This window comes from Alosa alosa, chromosome 16 (genome assembly GCF_017589495.1).
Source record: "Alosa alosa isolate M-15738 ecotype Scorff River chromosome 16, AALO_Geno_1.1, whole genome shotgun sequence".
Classification (NCBI taxonomy): Eukaryota; Metazoa; Chordata; class Actinopteri; order Clupeiformes; family Clupeidae; genus Alosa; species Alosa alosa.
In genome coordinates this window covers 18542240-18561991 of record NC_063204.1, presented here as the reverse complement: position 1 = coordinate 18561991, position 19752 = coordinate 18542240, and the positions used below count along the sequence as shown (strand labels likewise).

The following is a 19752-nucleotide window of genomic DNA, read 5'->3' as shown; positions in this document are numbered from 1 at the left end:
CAAAGAACATTATTGTCATTGCACTGCCAGCTTCATCCAGGTGATTGTATCCTCACTGAAGCAGGAAGATGATGGCATCTTCAACACCAACCTCAGGTTGGTAGGCAAATTGCAGTGGGTCTATTGAGGTGGTCATCTGAGGTCTGAGGTCTGCCAGCACCAATCACTCCATCACTTTCATGCAGTGTGATGTTAACGCTGGTCTGTAATCATCGAGGACAGATGGAGAAGACTTCTCGGGTACTGGAACAAGGCATGATGTTTTCCACAGCACTGGAACCTTCCCCTGACACAGGCTGGTGTTGAATAGGCACTGTAGAATCGTGCATAGCTGTTCTGCACAGGCCTTCAGGACCCTGGGGCTTATGCCATCTGGGCCTGCAGCTTTGCTCTGACACAGTCTCTCCAGCTCTCCTTTACCTGGTTCCTGGAAACAGACAGGCTGATGGGGAAGGTAGAGGAGGGACCTGTATTTCCTGATGCAGGGGAGGTTGCTAATGGCGCTGTGTTGCAGTCCATGGTGGTGATCAGGAGGATGATAATGGGCAATGTAGATACTGCATTACAGATCAGCCATTTCTTTCTACAACAGTCGAGAACCCTTTTGCAATTATGTAAGCACATATTTACAGCTGGTACAGCTGGTATTCTGTCTAAAGTGGAGTGGATTTGAAATGTCTAAGTGACCCCAAACTTTTGACCGTAGCCTAACTGTTATCCTATTCATTGATAAATAAATACTTTGTGCATTCAAAACTATTGTGGTCTAATTTTTAGACAAAGTGCCGGATTCTAGGAAAGCACAATGCACAATGCACAAAAACACTCTAAAAAGTAAATGCAATATGCCTAGAGTAAAGGAACAATCAATACCTACCATGCTTTAGATAGTCACATGTGATTATTGAGTCTGGAAGCATTTTAATTTTTCCACAGCAAAAAACACTGGTCTATAAGTGTCAGAGTCATTCAGAAGCTGGTGTTTTGAGTGTGTGTTTCCAATTCACTTCGGGAAAAAAATGCTTTAATTACTGTATATTGAAACAGACTAATCAATTGAGCACCACGGTAACTTTCCACCCTCTGGTGTTCTTACTTTTACCAGAAGAGGGCGTTATGCGTTCACATAAAAAATGCAATTGGAGACAGTTCGTTTCTATAGCCTATCATGGACTGTTTTCTCTTTATGTTAAAAGTTCAGTGACACCAGTGTGTTCAGAAGAGTTATTGGCAAATGCTGGCTTTTCTCACAACTCAAAAATATAGCCTCTAATTTGTTACACATTAGTCGACCTAAGTTTCATTCATAATAGGCTATTATTTTAATGAGTAGGCTATTAAATGGAATACTTTTATACAATAAAATACTGCCACTCGATGCAATGTCAAAGGCATTCAATGTATAGGCCAGTTATAGGCTAGCTTTAAATAGTTCTGTCTGACTGGTCATGAAAAGTCCAGAACATAAGGATAGCATATATGCTATCTATTAGGCTATGCTGTTCAATAATACCAGTGGAAATCTATCCTTACAATTTTAGATATTTGAGGTGTTGAATTTTTTACAGCCTTTTGGATTCAGTGGCATCAGTATTTTTCAGCTTAATAGATAGCACCCCCCCTTCATCTTAATAGATAGCACCCCATCGGCAGTGAGCACTATTACGAAGGGTGCATTAAAACACAAAGTTTAGCTCTTAAGAAGTGCCAAAGAAAGACGAGTTTAATGCACAGTGCTCGTTGTGACAACCGGGAGTAGGCGTTACCTAGGAACATCTGACTTCCTCACTTGGTGGCTCAAGGGCAATCAAACGGTTAGGATGCGTTTTCGGAGAGGGCTGGCAGGAGACAGACCAACGCTGTGGGTCCCCTTACACCCGCTGCCTTAGTAGGCGCTTTTGTTGAGTTGCTCTTTGGAATAAACAAAGCGCGAAAGACACCGGGCGAGGGTTTCTTTAGGAAAAAGCATTATCTCTCGACGACATGCAGAAGTTCAAATGGAGTATTTAATTTGGAAATTGCATTGAGAATCAATGGGGCAACTCACTGGAAGATAGCTTTAAAGCGTTCAATATGCCAAGTAAAGAGGATTTAACAAGAATTGAAAGCCTTGGACTGATTCTCGACTGGATGCTCTTTTAACTAAAGAAGAAGAAAAAATTCTGAAGCTTGTCAAGCACCTTTCTCGAAGATAATAAGCTTTGAATAATACGGTGTTTTGGGAAGAGAGTTGGACATGGCCTGACTTGTTTCTAACCAACGGTGGAAATGTATGAAATAAACGGAAATTTAAGAATCCTCCTGAAAGGAATGCTGTAGCCAACATAAAGAAGTTTCACACGTAAGTAGTTTCATATCTTATAGGCTACTTATTCCAAAACGTATCTGGAACATTCATTAAAACATGGGAAAGATGAGTGTTTTGGTCAACATAGCCTAATGGAAGCACTCAATGATAAAATGTAGCCTAAATTCATGTTTCATAGGCTATTCATATTTTAGATTCTCTTTCATACTCAGAGGACCTAGGCTACACGCACAATCTTTGTTTAAAAAAAATGTTGCAACCCGGTTGTTGTGATATTGTCTGGACTTTCTGGCAAGTTAGAATCTGAACTCAGCCCAGAGAACTTGTAAATGTAATAACTGCTACATGGCATTGTAGCCTAACATTTAAAGTTTTCTGTACATTTAAAAATGACCGGTATTTTTTTTTTTCAAGTCAGTTGCGCATGTAGCCTAGGCTAGAGTACGCGAACCCTGGGCCAATGGATGTCACAAATGGACGAATGTCACCTTAAAGCGGAATTAAAATGTGGACACAGATAGCCTAAATTCAAGTGATCTTAGTATGCTAGGCTACTACATTTCTTCAAAATATTCCATTATGTAAATCCAGCATACAAGCAAGTGTGGCGCACCATTAAGGTGAGGGATTCTGCTAAAAACATAACAAATCTCTAACCCCCCCACCCACACACACACACACACACAAGTACAGAGACCATCACCTCCCAATTGTCTCTTTAAAAACTATCATAGGCTACTTCAGAAGTTCCTGTTGCGTGGTCGTTGAGGTGTCTTCATCATAGCTGATCTAAGGACACATTTTAGGGCACACGTAGGTAGATGCGTTATGTTCCTGTTAGAACGTCGTTTGTATAGTTGTTGAATAGGCAACTATGTGGTGTTTGGCGTTGCCTACCAGCCAGTCATTCCTCACAGTATCTGACCTTTAAAACGAAGTAGTGGGTGTGTAGACGCATCAGCTGTCAGGTCTCCGAAACGGTACATTTCACAAGGTGGTGTAGACTGCTACACTCTTGTCCAGGGTCCTGAAAGTCAAGATAGGCCCGTTATTCACTTCACATCACTTAACGGATTGTTATGGCCTCATCATGTAAGCCTACTTTATTTCATCTTTAAAATGTGACTTATCATGAAGTCCTATAAAAATACACATTGTAACTAAATGCATCACATTTAAATCAGTTTTAGTTTGATGTAGCCTACTCTGCTGTTCAAACACTGGTATCTGGATTGAAAAACAATCTGATGTTGTATTCCAAAGTGTAAAATATTATGATAGCCTACTTTTTATTATTATTTTTATTATTATTATTCATAATATTATTCACTTTAAGGCCTATCAGTGTGTCAGTGGACAGCTGTATCTTTAAAAAATCAACATTACCAATGGCTTTATAAACTTGGCTTTATAAATGTACGTATAGTTTTACCAATATTGCCAGTGATGCCTGATGAATCTGTTGGTGCTGTCTGAGTGCAAAACAGGGAAAGAAACAGCCAACTACCTATAAGTGGGGACTTCATCTTGTTATCAGGGGGTTATATAAAGGACTTTGGCATACACACGCATATTATGGGCTGAGGCATAATGCACGACCTCTTGTCTTCAAATGAAACCATCAAAACATCCCCTGGTGACAAGTCACTGGCAAGGGCTGTAAAAATGCCTCTACCTCTTCAGTGAGTGTATATATTAGATGACGTATTTGTATGTGTGCGTGTTGTAAATTTTGGATTATGACAATATTTCCTCCTCCTTCCATCATGTTTGTAAAGTAATACTGTTCTCAAGAAGACCTTTAGGAAATAAGAAAACATTTGGAGATGTCAAATAATATCCGGCAAGCATTATCAATCGCATCTGTCAATTGCATGACTCATCAGGGTCAGAAATGGAGGTTCAGTTCAGGCTGCTTTTTCTTCATGACACTACCAATTAAAATGGATGTATTGCAATGTGTGAACGAAACAACAACAACAACAACAAAAACGAGTTCAACAACAACGTCTCAATAGAAATACTGTATATTACCATTTACCAGACATTTAGGGAAAATGTTGGGATCTAAAAACTGCTACTGAAATTGGTAGCATGTTTGTTATAATGTTGTTGATGTGGGTTTATCAATGTTTTTAACAGTTCACGACATGTATTAGTCACGGCAGATTGCTTGGCTGCAAGATGTCGACATTGTTAGCACCACCTGTATGCATGTCTCAGGGGTTGTTGTCTCAGATGGGCACCAGCTCAGGCGTCTCTATTGTGCTTTATTTATTTATTTTTTAAAAATATTATAATTTTCACCAAAATGATACACTCTGATATATACAAGGTGCTTAGGATCTCACAAGATTTTCTGTGATTTATCCAACTTTATAAAACATGATCCTGAGATGCCCTCTATTAAACATGATAGTATATTGTTGGAAAACCAACAAACAAATCACTCATATTTTCTGTTGTGTTATGTTCTGTTCAGGCCGCCCATGCATTTTGGCTTTATAATATTACCAAAATCAGCTATTTGCCCTCATAGTCTGACTATATGATGGACTGTTATCAGCTGTTCAGAGGTCAAGAGGGTTATGCAAACTGTCAACAGGCTCTCTCTCTTCCTTAACTTCAGCTGCTGCTTACATGTTCCGTGTGTAATGGTTTCGGGGAGGCCAAAGGTCACTTTGGTATTACATTGATTTGCTTTGTAACATTCAAGGATGTCTTCTTAATGTTGTTCCTTTTTTCTTTGTATGTCAACTGCACCCTCTTGCATGGTTTTGTTTTTCTAGGACAGAGAGAGAAAAGCGCTGTAATGAGTGACGATTGCTAACAATACATATTTCAGTCGATTAGTCGTTGTAGATTTCACCTCTTTCTTTGCTTTCATTGTGCAGCTGAGGGTATTTGTGTCATTTACAGTACATTATGGCTCCTAATTGAAGTTGTAAACAATGGCATTCCAAATGGTGGCACCACCTGACTTGTGGCTGTGCCATATTGACCCCTGGGCCTCATGGGACCCCAATAAATGATCTCTTCAAGATACACAGTTCGGCGTGGTGAAGATCATGTCACCTCAGCCCAAGAGGGAGTGTTGTGACATATGTCTCTTGAGACACTGAACATGACAAATGAAGGGTGACCTTCATACCCATCTCCTTAGCCCCAGATGACCTCTTATGTCAGAGGAACCACATCCCCCGAGTCTAACTTTAGGTGTAGTAGCTGTTTGGATCCACACACTCAGAAGAGCTAAGGGCAGACATTAGCGAGCGACCATGCGTTAATCTCAACTTTGAATGGTGTCCCTTGGGAATGTGGACACTAGTGGCAGGCGTCCACACCGGGCTTTATTGATCACACAGGCCTTAGCGATGCGCCCCTTGGTGCAGGCAGTGTTTATAGTAGATAAAAAGAAGAATGGATCACGTGAAGTACATTAGCGTGGCACATTTAGAAAATGACAGTTGAAAGTGTCAACAACGAAAGTTAACAGAGCAAATTATGTTAACCATGATTATTGAAAGCAGTGGTTTGAGAAAATAAGCATTCCTCATTTGTCTAATGAGATAATACTTTTTAGAGGGTGGGGTGATGTTTTGGAAATAAAAATGTAACAGGCTGTGAACTGTGAAGGGAATGCTGATTAAGTGAGTCATGGGAGGCTACGACTAAATGCTTGTCTTCTATAGCAGCCACAGCAACCAATGGTTTTTGCAGCTGTTTGGAATGCAAAGGTTTTGGGTTTGCGCCAGACTTCACTGGCATCAACATTCACTTCCCAGTGGTTGAATTTTAGATTTGCAAGCTTGCCTTTGATCAATCTACAGCGTGCTTATTCAGGTGTGATGTTGATGCTCGTAATATACAACCTTGGCCCAGCTACAGTATATGGCCAGGTCGCAGTCAGATCAAGAAATGGATGGATGGCTGAATGGATTGAATAATTGGTTCACAGATCAATGCAGCAAGAAAAAATTGATAAATAAGGAGAGAAAATTGACATAGAGATGGAAGTAGAATGAGAGAGAAGTAATAAAAAAGGTAAGATATCCTTACAATCAGTGATGTGGGAATTTATAATCTTGTTTGTCTATAACACAGCAGAAAACTCAATGATGATGAAGGGTTTGAAACAAAAACATGTTGCAGTGTAGACAAAAGTGCACATGTATTATTATGACAGTTTAGTCACTTCTACAAACATGTCATCAACACAAACTCTTGCAGCCAATGTCATGATCAATTCTGTAATGTGTATTTCTGACCTTACAATACGATCACAGCAATTCACACTTTCAGAGAAATATGCAGTGTCTTGATGCCGCAACAGTAATGATCTTACTTAGTCTTGAAACCACGATTCCAGATGATCCATAGTTTGGCATGCCATTGAATTGGTCCTTTTGAGTTTGACAGAATATTGATCTGAAATGTGGCAATCACGAAAATCACAACACATTAAAACAGACCTTACAGTTATAATCTTAAGCCTTTCCATAATGAAAAATCTTTAAAGAATTTGGAAGTCTGACCTGCTTATTTGCATTTATATTTCAATCCTGTACAGCAGTTCTCAGAGTTGGGATATCAGTGGAGTTCTGATCACTCTGATCATTTACAGTTAAACTTCATTCTAGTTTTGTGTCTGTCACCATTAAAAGGAGCCAAATCTGCAATGACATGCAATAAGTGCCTTAACATGTTTTGAGAGAATTGCACAACAACCACTAGTGCTATACTTAGCATTAGCACCGATAGCATCGATCTGGACAACACGCCCATTGTAGAGACACTACTACAACTATTTGTGGCTTGTTCAGATGTATTATGAATTGCAAACATATTGATCCTGGCAGCTTTAGTGCTTCTAGTTGGCTAAGGTTCAGAAAAATGTAGATAGAGCACTTGTAGCACAGCTTCTGCTGTTCAAGTTTGGCCTGTCTTTGATTTATCTTTAACCATATAAGGCCTGAAGTTTGCATGTAACATCTGCCTGTTTAAGAAATAGATTAGTTGTGTTGCACCTTAATGAGATTTTTCAAACGTTGCTTCCTTGTGCTGTTTATGTATAAACACAGCTACTATTTCAATAATGTAGTAATAACAAAAGAAAAAAACTAGTGTTGCTATTATAAGGGTTCACTTAAGATAAAGTAACACCCACCAAAGTTTGGTCAGCACATGTGAAGACTCGAAGCGGCAAACCGAGTAGACAGCCGTGTGGACAGTGTGATGAAAAACAAAAAGCAGTGTGTGGCCTCTCAGCAACTGAGAAATCAAATCATCTCCCCAGGTTTGTGAGGCCTATGAGTTTTACTGAAGAGGCATGCTGTCCTTTTTCAAGGGAACCAAAAGTGACATTGTGTTGAGGAGAAAGCTCAAACAAGATTAATCTAAGTGGGTCGCGAGAGCACAGAGCATTCCTTCAGCCATAAAAGGGATGGAAATGGAGCAAATCAATGTAAAAACTATTAAAATGATCAAGATTGTGTCATTTGGGACTAAAACATAGAAAAACAGGATTGATGGCCAGCTTTTTTCTCCCCTCATTTGTGAGGACCTCCTCTTTAGAGTCATAGCATGTGCAACATATGGCTCATTGTGTGTGTGTGGGGGGACAGGAATGTTGAAATACAGCAAATGCTTTTAGGCGCTTTGTGCTAATGACGGAAAGCAGAGCTGTTTGAGATGGACATTTGTTTTGGAGGGGGGGTTGTTGCCTGAGATAGTGCCTCAAGGATATCAAAGACCAATGAGAAAAGAAACTAAGAAAAAAAAAAAAAAATAACTCCCTCCTTGTCATGTACATGGTGAAGTGTCATTGACAGGTCGGCTTTTAAGTGACTGGCTTTTTCCGTGTTAGCTCTGAATGTGGCCAGTGTGTATTTCTTCTCACCTTCTTTATTTGAGATAAGATTTGATAAAAGAAAAGGCAGCTCTGTACACTTGGACTAGGGTGTCTATAAATATGTGGTGTCTGTATGTATGTGCTATGGTGACTGAAAGACTGACTGGAATATTTTCTGATGTGACCTGCCAATGACACAACAGTAGATTAACAGTATAGGGAATATTCAAACGCATCTCTTTCTTTCTCTCTCTCTCTCTCTCTCTCACACACACACACACACACACACACACACACACACACACACACACACAAAGTATCTCTCTCTCTCTCTCTCTCTTTCTCATACTCACACGCACACACAGACTCTCTCTCTCGCACACACACACACACACACAGACTCTCTCTCTCTCTATCTCACTCTCTCTCTCTCACACACACACTCTTTGTCTATCTTCCTTTTAGTCTCATGCTCCCTGTATACCTTTCTTCCCTTCTTTCCTTGCTTTTATGTCTCATTTTCTCCATATTTTCTCTCTGATTTTGCTGACCATGTTCACGTTTATTTTTACAACCATGGTTGAGCTGTCTAATTGGAGAGTATAAAATTATGATTATTCGTTTTAAAATGTGATCAGCCATGCATCAGCTCAACAAGTAGTTATGTCATAAAATCAGCCCTTTAAAGATCAGCCTAATTTAAATATATATATTATTAATTATATATCCTTATTATATTCCCCTTCACTATAGCCAAGTCTACAAAGCAACAAGTGTTGCTTTCTTGTGTCTTAATATAATTTCTATTTTCTCCAAATTCACTTGTGCTGTTTGGACTTTGCTCCCTCTCCCATTCACAGGACCCACAGGCTCCCTAAAGCACAGGAGGCATTGTCGTGATGAGTACTCTTTTGATGCTCCTTTAGCAGTGAGCTGAAGGGGCTTCCGAGTGTCTCTGCCATTGTGTTGTGCTGCTCTCCACAGCAGCACACGCCAGTGCTGCCAGCAGACGATGGAATGACAATTTCCTCCGTTTTTTGGCCAGCAAAAATGCGTACGAAATGAAATTCGTCCTTGTCCCGACTCGAGGAAAGGCAAAGAAAACAAAGTCCACAAACTGTCTGAGCTCTTTAAAATGAAATTAAAATGAGCAGTGGTATTGTGGAGGCTTAATGAACAGTGGGGAGGGGGCGGGAGAGTAGTGCATGATGGGGGCTTAAAGGAGAGCACTCTCGAAAATTACTGAGCCCTAGGTTCCTGTGAGGAGGAGTAAATAGCATAAAAATGGGCCTGCTTCATCCCCTCCACTCTCCATCTCATTCTCCTCTCTCATCATTTAAGCACAGTGTCTGTTCCTTTGTCATGCCGCGGGGGAAGCTCTTAGCGAACCCCGCGCCTCGAGCCTCATGTCTCGAGCCTCAGACCTGTGGCAAGGGCTTCAGCCATGGCCCATGCTGTTGGAGATTCCACATTAGAGATGCACCAAAAAAAAAAAATAAAGTCATGCAAACAGCCATCTGGGCGCAGGGTGGAGGTGACAGATTTGGAATGATAGCCATTAGCAATTCACAATTGACAACCTAACTCAATGTATCACCAGGCTGGCAAGGTTTCTGTGTGAGCGAAGCATGGCTCATTTGAAATGTATAGCCAGCAGGGAAGGCAAATACAAAATGTATGGACACCAAGGAGGGAGATTTAAATGGTGGATGCTGCCCATATGGGCGTATTCATTTAAATGGTAATTCTGTTCAGTTTGGTGTTGATTTTCTGCCGCAATTAACATATTTGCACCTGGTTGGTTGTTTTTTGTCCATATTAACCAGTCCAGACCTGGTAGACACATACCAAGACTTTGGTGCCTTGTGCAATGGCTAGGACAGCACACCACCAAAAGGCAGGCAAGGAGTACCTGTACTGACAGCTGACATGTTAGAGCCGGGTGAGCCGGGGTAGTATTTTAGTACACACTGCGTGATCTTTGTTTGTGTTTGTCTTGGGCGCAGAGCCCCCCACGATGGGGGCTTTCTAATAATATCGGCAGTTTGCTTCGTACACTGTAGGGGTCTGGGGGTGCCATGTGGGTGGCGCTCCGCCAGGCTTAGGTCAGGCATTGTGTGAGAGTGGCTGAAACGGCCCCCTTTCCAAAGGTGGGGCGCAGCCAGAGCCTCCAGGGCAGCTAATCTTCTGACAGGGGTGGCCGTCACTGCCCTACTTTGAAAGTGACAGCTGAGCGACGGGGGCCACTGACACAGCCCAGAAAGAACTTGAATCATGTGCTGAGAGGTCAGGCCCGCAGAGCCCGGCGAACTCAAGGATCGCCCCGGTGAACAGACGGGACGTGGCACCCTGCAAAAGAATTGTTTCAGCATAAATCAAGACCCATCATTGACTTATTTTTTTAAGTCAGAGGACCAGTTAACAGCTCTCTGAGGTTGAACTCACCAGTGAGAAGCTCCAGCCAGTGTTTTTCATGAACAGGAGCAGAACACAGACAGTCAAACAAAACATGACTTCCAGCAGCATAAGCACACAGTCAGGTACAAGGACGATAACACATACGTCAAACATCTCCTGTTCTTCCCATTATTGTACCAGATATTGCAATATTAGGAATCTGTTAGCTTTGTCTGTGTGTCTGAAACATAGATATCCCAGGCGTGCTGGCAGGTTGCTAATGGCATGTTACATCCACATCCGGCTCCATGGTGATCAGTCTACTTCCCAGCATCAGCGCCACTGCGTTGCAATCCTAATCAGCATATTAATCACTAATTGCTTTCCTGAGCATGCAGAGCACTCTTTACTGAGAAGGTGGGGGGACTGTGAGTGGATGATTGACACAGGGTTCAGCTGGCTGGGTGTAATCACAGAACAGAGAGCAGTGAAGCACTCTCCATCTCCCTCTCAGTCGCCTGGTTAGTGGCGAGCTAGCCAGAGAACATGAGCGGTCTGTAGTCCCCCATTGAAATCAATAGAAGGACTTTCATGGCTCCGAACAGTCATGCCCATCAAATATGGCTTAGTCATTTTTAATAACAAGTTTGGGCGAAAATGACTGAAGCACTGTCGTTTTGTGCCGCACTGGCTGAGCCGATATTAACAGGCTCAAATGTCTCTGTCGTCAGTCTTGCTGTGGGGGTGCGGAGATGAAACATGAGTTGAAGTCTGTATTTATGTTCTGCCTCCGTGTCATGACCGCATGGAAGGTAGATGATTCATGCATTCATTTGGTCAGATTGTGACAAAGTGGGAAATCCACCACATCAATTGTGTGGCACATCCTGAGGGTTGGATTACAAAAATATTTGGAAGATATAGCTGATTCCAGAACTGTTGCAACACTGTTTCGCTGCAAACGTAGTGTTTTTATATATCAATGGCTGCTTCTGATATTTTCTCTATTTTCTCACAATTGATTCTTGAAAAATCAATTGTCTTGGCACTTGTCAAAGTGCATCAGTAAATAAGTTTGTTAAAATTATGTGCAATTTAGGAAAATATATTTTTAAATATGCACTGAAATCATTCATCTGACAAACAACAATACATTTCCAAATTAATCTCATCTTATAACAATATGTGTGTGTGTGTGTGTGTGTCTTTGTGTCAAATTGCTTTCAGTTTTGAAGAGCACACTTCCTAGGCTCAGCAGTAGAATTAGTGGAAGAGCTCTTTTGGCTAAAAGAGGGTGGTTTGCCATGTGTGAAAGTAAAGCTTCTGCCTTGTTTGCCCTGCTTCCTGTTACGAGGTCAGTTTGCAGTTGACTTGTCACATCCCTCCTCCTGGCATGTGTGTCGCTTTGAGTTACTGCAGAATTTCCCGTTAATATGGAAAGGGTTAGCTGAAACCTGGCCAAAAATAAAAACCCAACACCATTCTGGATCTGGCTCATATCTGCAACTAAGGAGAATTGTCAAACCAGAATATGCCAAGCTGTTGCATTTTTTTCCTGAATCAGAATGCTTCTTCGTTTAGTTGTTAATGCGATTCATTTTAATGAGATAAGCTTGTATGTATTGAATGTAATGTGGATACATGAATATTTAACTATTTGCACTACATTGAATATATAAATTAAAAAGATAAAATGATTGATAAACTAGAGGCAGTGAAGTGAGACCGTTAGGAAAGCCCTGGTGAAATAAACAATCAAGACAAAGGGAAACAACCTCCCCTTCCCCCAAAAGACTAATGTACACTAGACATCAGCACAGATTTCAATCAGACAGCAACAGTGCTCTTCAAGATGGATATGTCTGATTGAGGACGAGACATTTTGTCAACGGCAGGCTACTATTTAGCACTGAATCATTTAGGTCTTAATAACTTTCCTTCTCTCCTTCCCCTCGCCCCGTCCACAGCACTGTGTTTGTCATGTTTGGCCTCTTCTGTCCTCAAGATGCCCACTTGTCGTGCTGATTGCACAGGGTTCAGTCGGAGTACAGTTGTGGCCATGCATAATCCATCATGGCTGAACAAGGAGGGAGCGCAGTCACCCGTGGCATTATTCATGACGGTCACTTATTAATTAAGATTGTGCGAAGGGTTAGGCCTGGAGAAATGGAAGCTTGGTTGGTCCTCAGAGAGAGAGAGAGAGAGAGAGAGAGAGAGAGAGAACAAGGAAGACAAAGTAAAAATGAAAGAAGAAGAGGGAAAAAAAAGATGATGAAAGACAGCAAGAGAGATGGTGAGATAAAGATACAAGGTGCGAGAGAGAGAGAGAGATTAAAGATGGTCTGTAATCCTGTTGGGATTGACTGTCTCAATAAAACATTGGTGATAATAAAGTACTCATCAATTAAGATGCCATGATTGATTGAGCATGATCCACTTTTTCTTATGTCACCGTGATGACTCAATCAATTTGGCAATGCCTATTTGCTGATGACAAAATTGATGAGGGGCTTAAGGTTTTGTAAAGAACGGTCAGTGCACCACTCATTTGATTACTAAACTGGTGATTCATGGAAAATGAATGAGAATGAATAGAGTGGTGGGATATTGCCATGTGATCCTGAAATTGCAATCCCACTGATCAGAGTGGAACTGATATAAAAAGGCTGTCATTTAGTCTAAATAACTAATAAAAAGAGATACTATACCATTCAAATCTGGTATATATGCATTTTTTAAATTATTGTATATTTGGAAATATAATGTTCTATTGTTAATTACATTCTTAAACAAATTTCAGAATTTAGTGTTAAAATTACAAATAAGATTTAGAGATGTAAATTAAATTATACTTGTGTGGCTCACTAGTGAAACCAAAGAAGAGATGTATGTGTACTGCAAAACATCACACCAGCAACTGGCAGAAAATCTAATTAACAGCAACAGATGTTTTGCTTTCATGTTTGGTGCAAGATCTGGTACTTCTAACCTATTTCAAACATCTTTGGCTTCTTATTTAATGATGTTCTCTTGCGTTATCACCTCTACATAGACACCCCTTTCCAAATGACACCTGCCATACTGATGGTCACTGGGAGGAATTAAAATAACTTCCCAGATTCAATGGGGGCTGCCACTCTCTCAGCTGAAATGGTTATGCGCTTATACCATGTATGGATACTTTATTGCTGATTTCCCAAAGGGATACCCAGGTCAATTGCATTCAGTGGAAGCTGAGGAGGGCAGTGAGGTTGACCCATGCAACACTGCCTCATAGGTGCCTGATTTAATGGCGATCCTGTGGGTGACATGCTCGGCTCCTTGGTCTCTCTCCTATGGTTGTAACCTTGTGGGAGATTACCTTAACAGCAATGCTGTAGACATGGGATTAATGTAAATGAAAACAGACTGAGGGACTGCCAACCAAGGGTGTGATTCATATCTCAATGCTAATTCTCAGCTGTAATGGTGGACAATATGATAAGGCAAGGCGGCTTTTTATTTTTCAACACACATGGAAGGGAAGAATGCCGTGGTCAGAATGCATTTTGCAATAGCAAGTGGTTTCAGGGAGAAATCAATGCACTGTTGTTATTTTATTTGTTTTATTTTGTAACAAAGATTTAAAAGACACAACATGATGGTACTTTCCTATTCATTTTTGAAGGTTCCATATAATTCAGGATAGCAGGATAGCAGGAGGTGTCTCATGGACCTGTAACACATGTTGAGATCTCAACAAGCTTGTCATTTCCAGGGCTGCTAATTTTGGTAGTAAATCTCCTGCCATGGATGGTAGATAGCTAGGTTACATTGACAGTCAACTGAATTTCTCATCTTTTAAACCAGAGTGTTACTTACATTTTACTGTGCGGCAGTATTGTTCATTTATGAGCAGAGCACACCTTCTCTCATTACATTTACACCAGTAAAGCGACCTTGTGAAGCACAGCATTTCATTCATGGTCTGAGGGAGAGGCGCCCGAGGGCTTTTTACTGTGAGAGGCCCTTTTTGAAACGGAATTACCTGCCGTTACACAGGTCTCGGTGCAAGACCACGGGGTGATTTCACTTGCGGCTCTCGCACGCCGTAGGTGCCCCTGATGACATTTGACTCTGTCTCTGCAACTCCTCAGTGTCAAGTGTGCTTGCGATAAATACTGTACGATCCCCTCTCTCCGCTCGCGCAGCCACTGCCGCTCAGTGCCAGCATGCCATTCAACGACATGCAGGCGGTCTTGCCAAGCATGCGAAGCCAAAGGTTGAGGACTCGGCAGGCGCAGTCTCCAGACTCCTTTTTTGTTTTCTTCTTTTTCTTTTTAGCCCAGTTGCTTTTCTTGTCTTGTGTCGAGTTATGTCTCTGTTGTGGAGTGTGTGGGAAGTGTAAAGGCCACTGTTTTGATACGCCGTCTCCTGTCTCAGCCCAGAACAGCAGCCCGGCGATTAGAGTACAGGGCAGTAGCTTTCACTGACAAGCCGCTCGGCTTCTTATAGACATCAGGAGCGCCGGGCCCCCGCAAGCGGAACAAAGGCATCCTGAAGTGACCCACCACACAGCCCCCCACCCCCACACACCACCACCCAAACACGGAACCACATCTCAGCCTCCACCCTTTTGTCCTGCTTCGCTCCCGGACGCCTGCTCTCAGGGACTGAAAGAAAGAAAAGGGCCTTTGACATGAATACCAGGCCCATTTCACATGTTGTATAGCCCTGATGACCTATATACGGTGGGCACTTGAAGGAATGGACTGAACTATTTTGGAAAGGAGTTTTATTTACCTAAAACTGGCCCTATAAGTCAGCCTGTGAGAGTAGATCAGACATTTTATCGTCCTAAGCCAGCCTGAAACAGTATGCCAATGTTTGGATTTCAAATGCATGAACATAAACTGTACATAGAGTAAAATGTTGCAGGCCAATTTATACATTCTGTCCAGTGAACCATAACTTCAACTTAAGTGACAAAGTATTACATATGCCAGGTTCGATGTATGGCGTTATAACATAGTAGACAGATGCACAAATAGGATAGACCATAAAACGTCAAACAGATGCACAATTCTGTAGAGAGATGTTTGACTCAGTTGGCACTGTGATCTAAAAACGGACTTTGCATTGGGCTTCCTGCTGGTAAAGGTCATTACATTGGGTTGAACTGACCATGACCGTGTTCTCGGGCAGACATGATATGACTCACACACAAGGTGTCATTCTGAGGTGTCTATGTGAATATCATAGGAGTCTGAGTAGATAAGAACTTCTGGCTGTGTGATATCTGTCCCGAAGCATCTATAGCCAAGGAACACTGGCACAGCTGATTACATACAATCATTTTATACCACAGTGGTGTTTGCTATTAACATTTCGCCTCCACATGAATTTATTTCAACAATCCTATTGTGTAGTAAGTAATGTTAAATGCATTTTGACCCTAGGCTTATTAGTTACAAGTGTTTCTCTGATACATTTTCAGCTGACTTCATTGCACTCAAAATATGCACATCTCACTAACCCCCTCAACAAATCTTGTAAAATATGCACAGACTGAAAACACTGTGTAATTTGGATCACAAGGGAGAAAGGAGAGAAATATAATAAAAGTGAAGAGGGCACTGTGACTGTTTTGAGCCGTGAAGATGCTAAAATCAGTGGACATGAAAGCTTGGGGTTTCTCTGAAAGGGAGAGTCTAACGGTAGAAATTCTGCTGGAAGGAGAAAAACAATTCAAGCATGTTCTGTCTTTTTTTGTTCGGTTCAGCTGGACACAATGTTGGCTACATTGGCTCCAGCCTTTCTGAATAGCTGAAATGGTATGGAAATGAAAAGGCAGATTATGCAGAGTGTCAGGCCCAGGAGAAGCCACTGGGTCTCACACAGACACATTTAACCCATTTTCAGGGTAGGGGACACTTCTCTACTATGGCAGACATAAGACAGGAGAGACCATAAGGAGTCAGCTAATGTTGTCTTGTTATTTTCCAGAGCACAATGCAGACTTACTTGACTCAGTTTTCAAGTGCTGTGTGCACTGCCACCCAAATCTAATGTCAGTTTTGAAATTCAAGTAGCCCTTTTCCTTGATGTGTGTATTTTTTACACATTTAAAATAATTGATGTTACCACCATCACAGGGTTTATGTGTTTACAGTTTTATACAATGTTGACAGCTTACCACACAAACCTCCAAAAATAAAACTCCAATGTTTTATTGTGAATAGAATTGAGTTGTGGTGCTTTATGTTACTTAGTGTAGGTTATTTACCATTAGATTCCATTACATACATGAAAGTAGTCACAACTAAGCAGTCAAAGCTACATCAAGCATATAGCAATTAGTGCCAGACCGATATGGGATTTTAAAAACCAATACCGATTTTGATATTTGAGGATTTCAAAAACCAATAAATGATAAATCAGCCGATATTCATTTTTTACAAACAAAATGTAAAAATGTACTCTAATATTTAGCATATTGAAAAGTTCTGATCAAGGTGGGACATTGTGTTTAAATATGCCTAACTATTTTAAATCCAAATGAAAAGGGTCTTATACAATAAAATTATAAAATAATTATTATGAATAATAGTGTCAGGTCTTTGTTCTTATCTGTGATAAACACCATTGGCACAATAACTTTCTAGGTATTTACTTCATGCTTTATGATGTTTTATGATGTATTTTTGTGCTTTCTACACACAGTTAACAGCATTAAATAGTGCAATACTTTTTGTGATTGGAAAGAAAAATTGTAACAAGGGACGCCTATTTTTTCCATTTCATGCGAAAGGTTCTTAGTAGTTGATAGTCATAATTTGTGTTTCAAAAGGGAAGGTGGAGGCTACATGTATAAAGTAGCAGTAATAGAGTGACCACCAACCAGACCAGAAAAGGAGGACAAGTTGGCCAAAATGAGGACACTCCCCAATTTCTGCTTATAGGTCTATTCCAGTTGTGTATTGATAGCTAGCTGGTACGTAGCTGTGCAGTATGTATGTTGTGTAAACCTCTCTCTCAACGCCTTAGAGTCGTGATATTAAGAGAGCTAGCAGCCTGGGCTTTTAGCTCGATTGGTAGCACACTTGACTTCCGAGTGGTAAAAACGTCAACATTATCTTTTTACACACTATTAACAGCATTAAACAGTGTGATACTTATGACTTATGTTTTCATTTTGCTTCTCTTGCATGTTCCAAGTTCGAAGTTCAACCGTGTTTTAACTTTGACCGCATTGTGCTGTAAATCATAGCCCACAAAATAGAACACTCTATACCGTCGGTCCCTTATTTCCACTGTCTTGCGTGTATGTGTCACTTAATATCCATTTCTATACAAACCAAGCAGCGGACTCCTAAAGAAACTCAACCACCCACACCATAGGTGTATCTAAATTAGCTATGTACCAAAAATGCCGTTTTACCGTGACTCGAAGAGCTGTAAACAGTGTTGTAAGGCTGCGTGTACACAACTGCTTGGAGCTCCAGTGGAATTTTAATTTCATGACGAGAATTCATGGTCTAACCGTTCATGTGCCGTTGAAATAGCGTAAATAGGCGACCCATCAGGCCAGCACTATAACTCCCAGCATGGTAAACAAAATCGGATATTTCAGGCAGTAATGCTCCCGTTAAGAACCAAACCAGATTTTGTTCAAATCTACACACCTATGGCTACTGAAAAATGTAAGGTTCATTTAGCAAATGTTATTTTGAAGTGTTAATAAACATCGTTGTTTTAGAATTTCTGAACAAAAGTGGTGATAATTGGGGGTGTTACAATACCTAGGTCCGGACAGAGGGGCTTGAAATTCAGTCACCTTAGATAAACAATGACATTAGCTAATGCTATCATTGTGGCTAACTAACTTAGCTACTGTCAGTATGGTCAGAAAATTTATGGAATGATAGTTGAAAGAGAAAATTATAGTGCTGTTGTTAGGTTTAAGTTTAAGTAAATGGGTTTATGTTGTTCAGTTTAAGTTTAAGTAAATGTGTTTATTTTTTACAAATACACTAACAATCAAGTTAGCCTCCACCATTCAACCAATGCTAACATTATTTTACTGATGGACGTAATGTTAAGATGGAAAGACAATAGGCCTACTGGAAATTTAGATGAAGGATCAGTATTTGACTGTCCTTTACTTCATTTTAAATTAATTATAAAGGCAGATACCAATTGATCGGTAAAAAACTAAGTGTAAGAAAGGGCTACTTTTGTCAGGCTGAACCATTAGAGGTCTCTTTTGATGGGCTCTCTCAGAAGTTGGAAAGCAGGTTTGTGTCTGTCATAGACACCCCATAATAAACACATGATTGGATGATAAATGAACACGTCTCATTCATTCAATTAACAGTCAGAGCAGATGGCCAGTCTGCTAGATGCTGGCTGTGCCTCTGTGCCATGTGTGGGTAGGGGAAGTGATTGCGGGCTCGTTTCTGTTAAGCCACTGACACCCTCACTAACCAACAAACATGAGACAGACCACAAGAGGTTAAATCTTTTCAATCTAGACACAACATAAGTCACCATAGATGGACTAAGTTGTACAACCCCAGCCAGCAAATGAACAGTATCACTGTGTTGAAAATGTCACTAGTATATTTTAATAAGTTTATTTAGTCAGACAATACTAATTTAGGTGTACAATATGCTTGTCAAAATGTTTGATTTAATTTAGCTAGAATGTTTTTGAACCTTTTTAGTCTTTTGCTAGTTGAAATCTGTCTCGATTTCCTTGGATAATTTGTCAAGAAATGTAAACACATGTAACTTGACACTCATTTCCCTTACATGTTTGTCCCTTCAGCTGTGAAGTCAACCCAAGGATAGAAGACTCAGGATGAAAAGATGGCAGCCATGTTGTTACCACCAGGTCCTGACAGCTTGCACCGGTTCACTCGTGAATCCCTGGCAGGTATCGAGCAGCGGATTGCCGAGGAGGAGGCCAAGAATGCCAAGGACTACCAGGAGGACTTGGGAGACGTGGAGCTGCCCAAGGCCCGGGCTGACCTGGAGGCGGGCAAGCAGCTGCCTCGCATCTTCGGAGACATTCCGTCTGCACTGGTGGGCGTGCCTCTGGAGGATATCGACCCGTTCTACTTCAAGAACCAGAGAGTGAGTGGCACAAAGTTTTTTGGTTGTCTGTCTCTTTCCCTCCAATTTTTCTTAAGAGATTACTGTGCTATAGTTATGT

General features: G+C 41.0%; 1 protein-coding gene across 4 annotated transcripts in view; it reads left to right on the top strand.

Annotated features, from left to right (window-relative positions):
* The first annotated feature begins 1725 nt into the window (after positions 1-1725).
* The window catches only part of scn5lab (sodium channel, voltage gated, type V-like, alpha b), a 113381-nt gene continuing 95354 nt past the window's right edge, over positions 1726-19752 (top strand). For 2 of the 4 annotated variants that reach the window (XM_048265790.1, XM_048265789.1), the window contains exons 1-2: positions 1726-2341; positions 19366-19673. In XM_048265790.1, the coding sequence (XP_048121747.1) occupies positions 19407-19673 (267 nt within the window). In that variant the 5' untranslated portion in view covers positions 1726-2341; positions 19366-19406. The remainder of the gene's footprint in view (positions 2342-19365; positions 19674-19752) is intronic. The other 2 variants (XM_048265791.1, XM_048265792.1) reach the window with 2 other exon arrangements.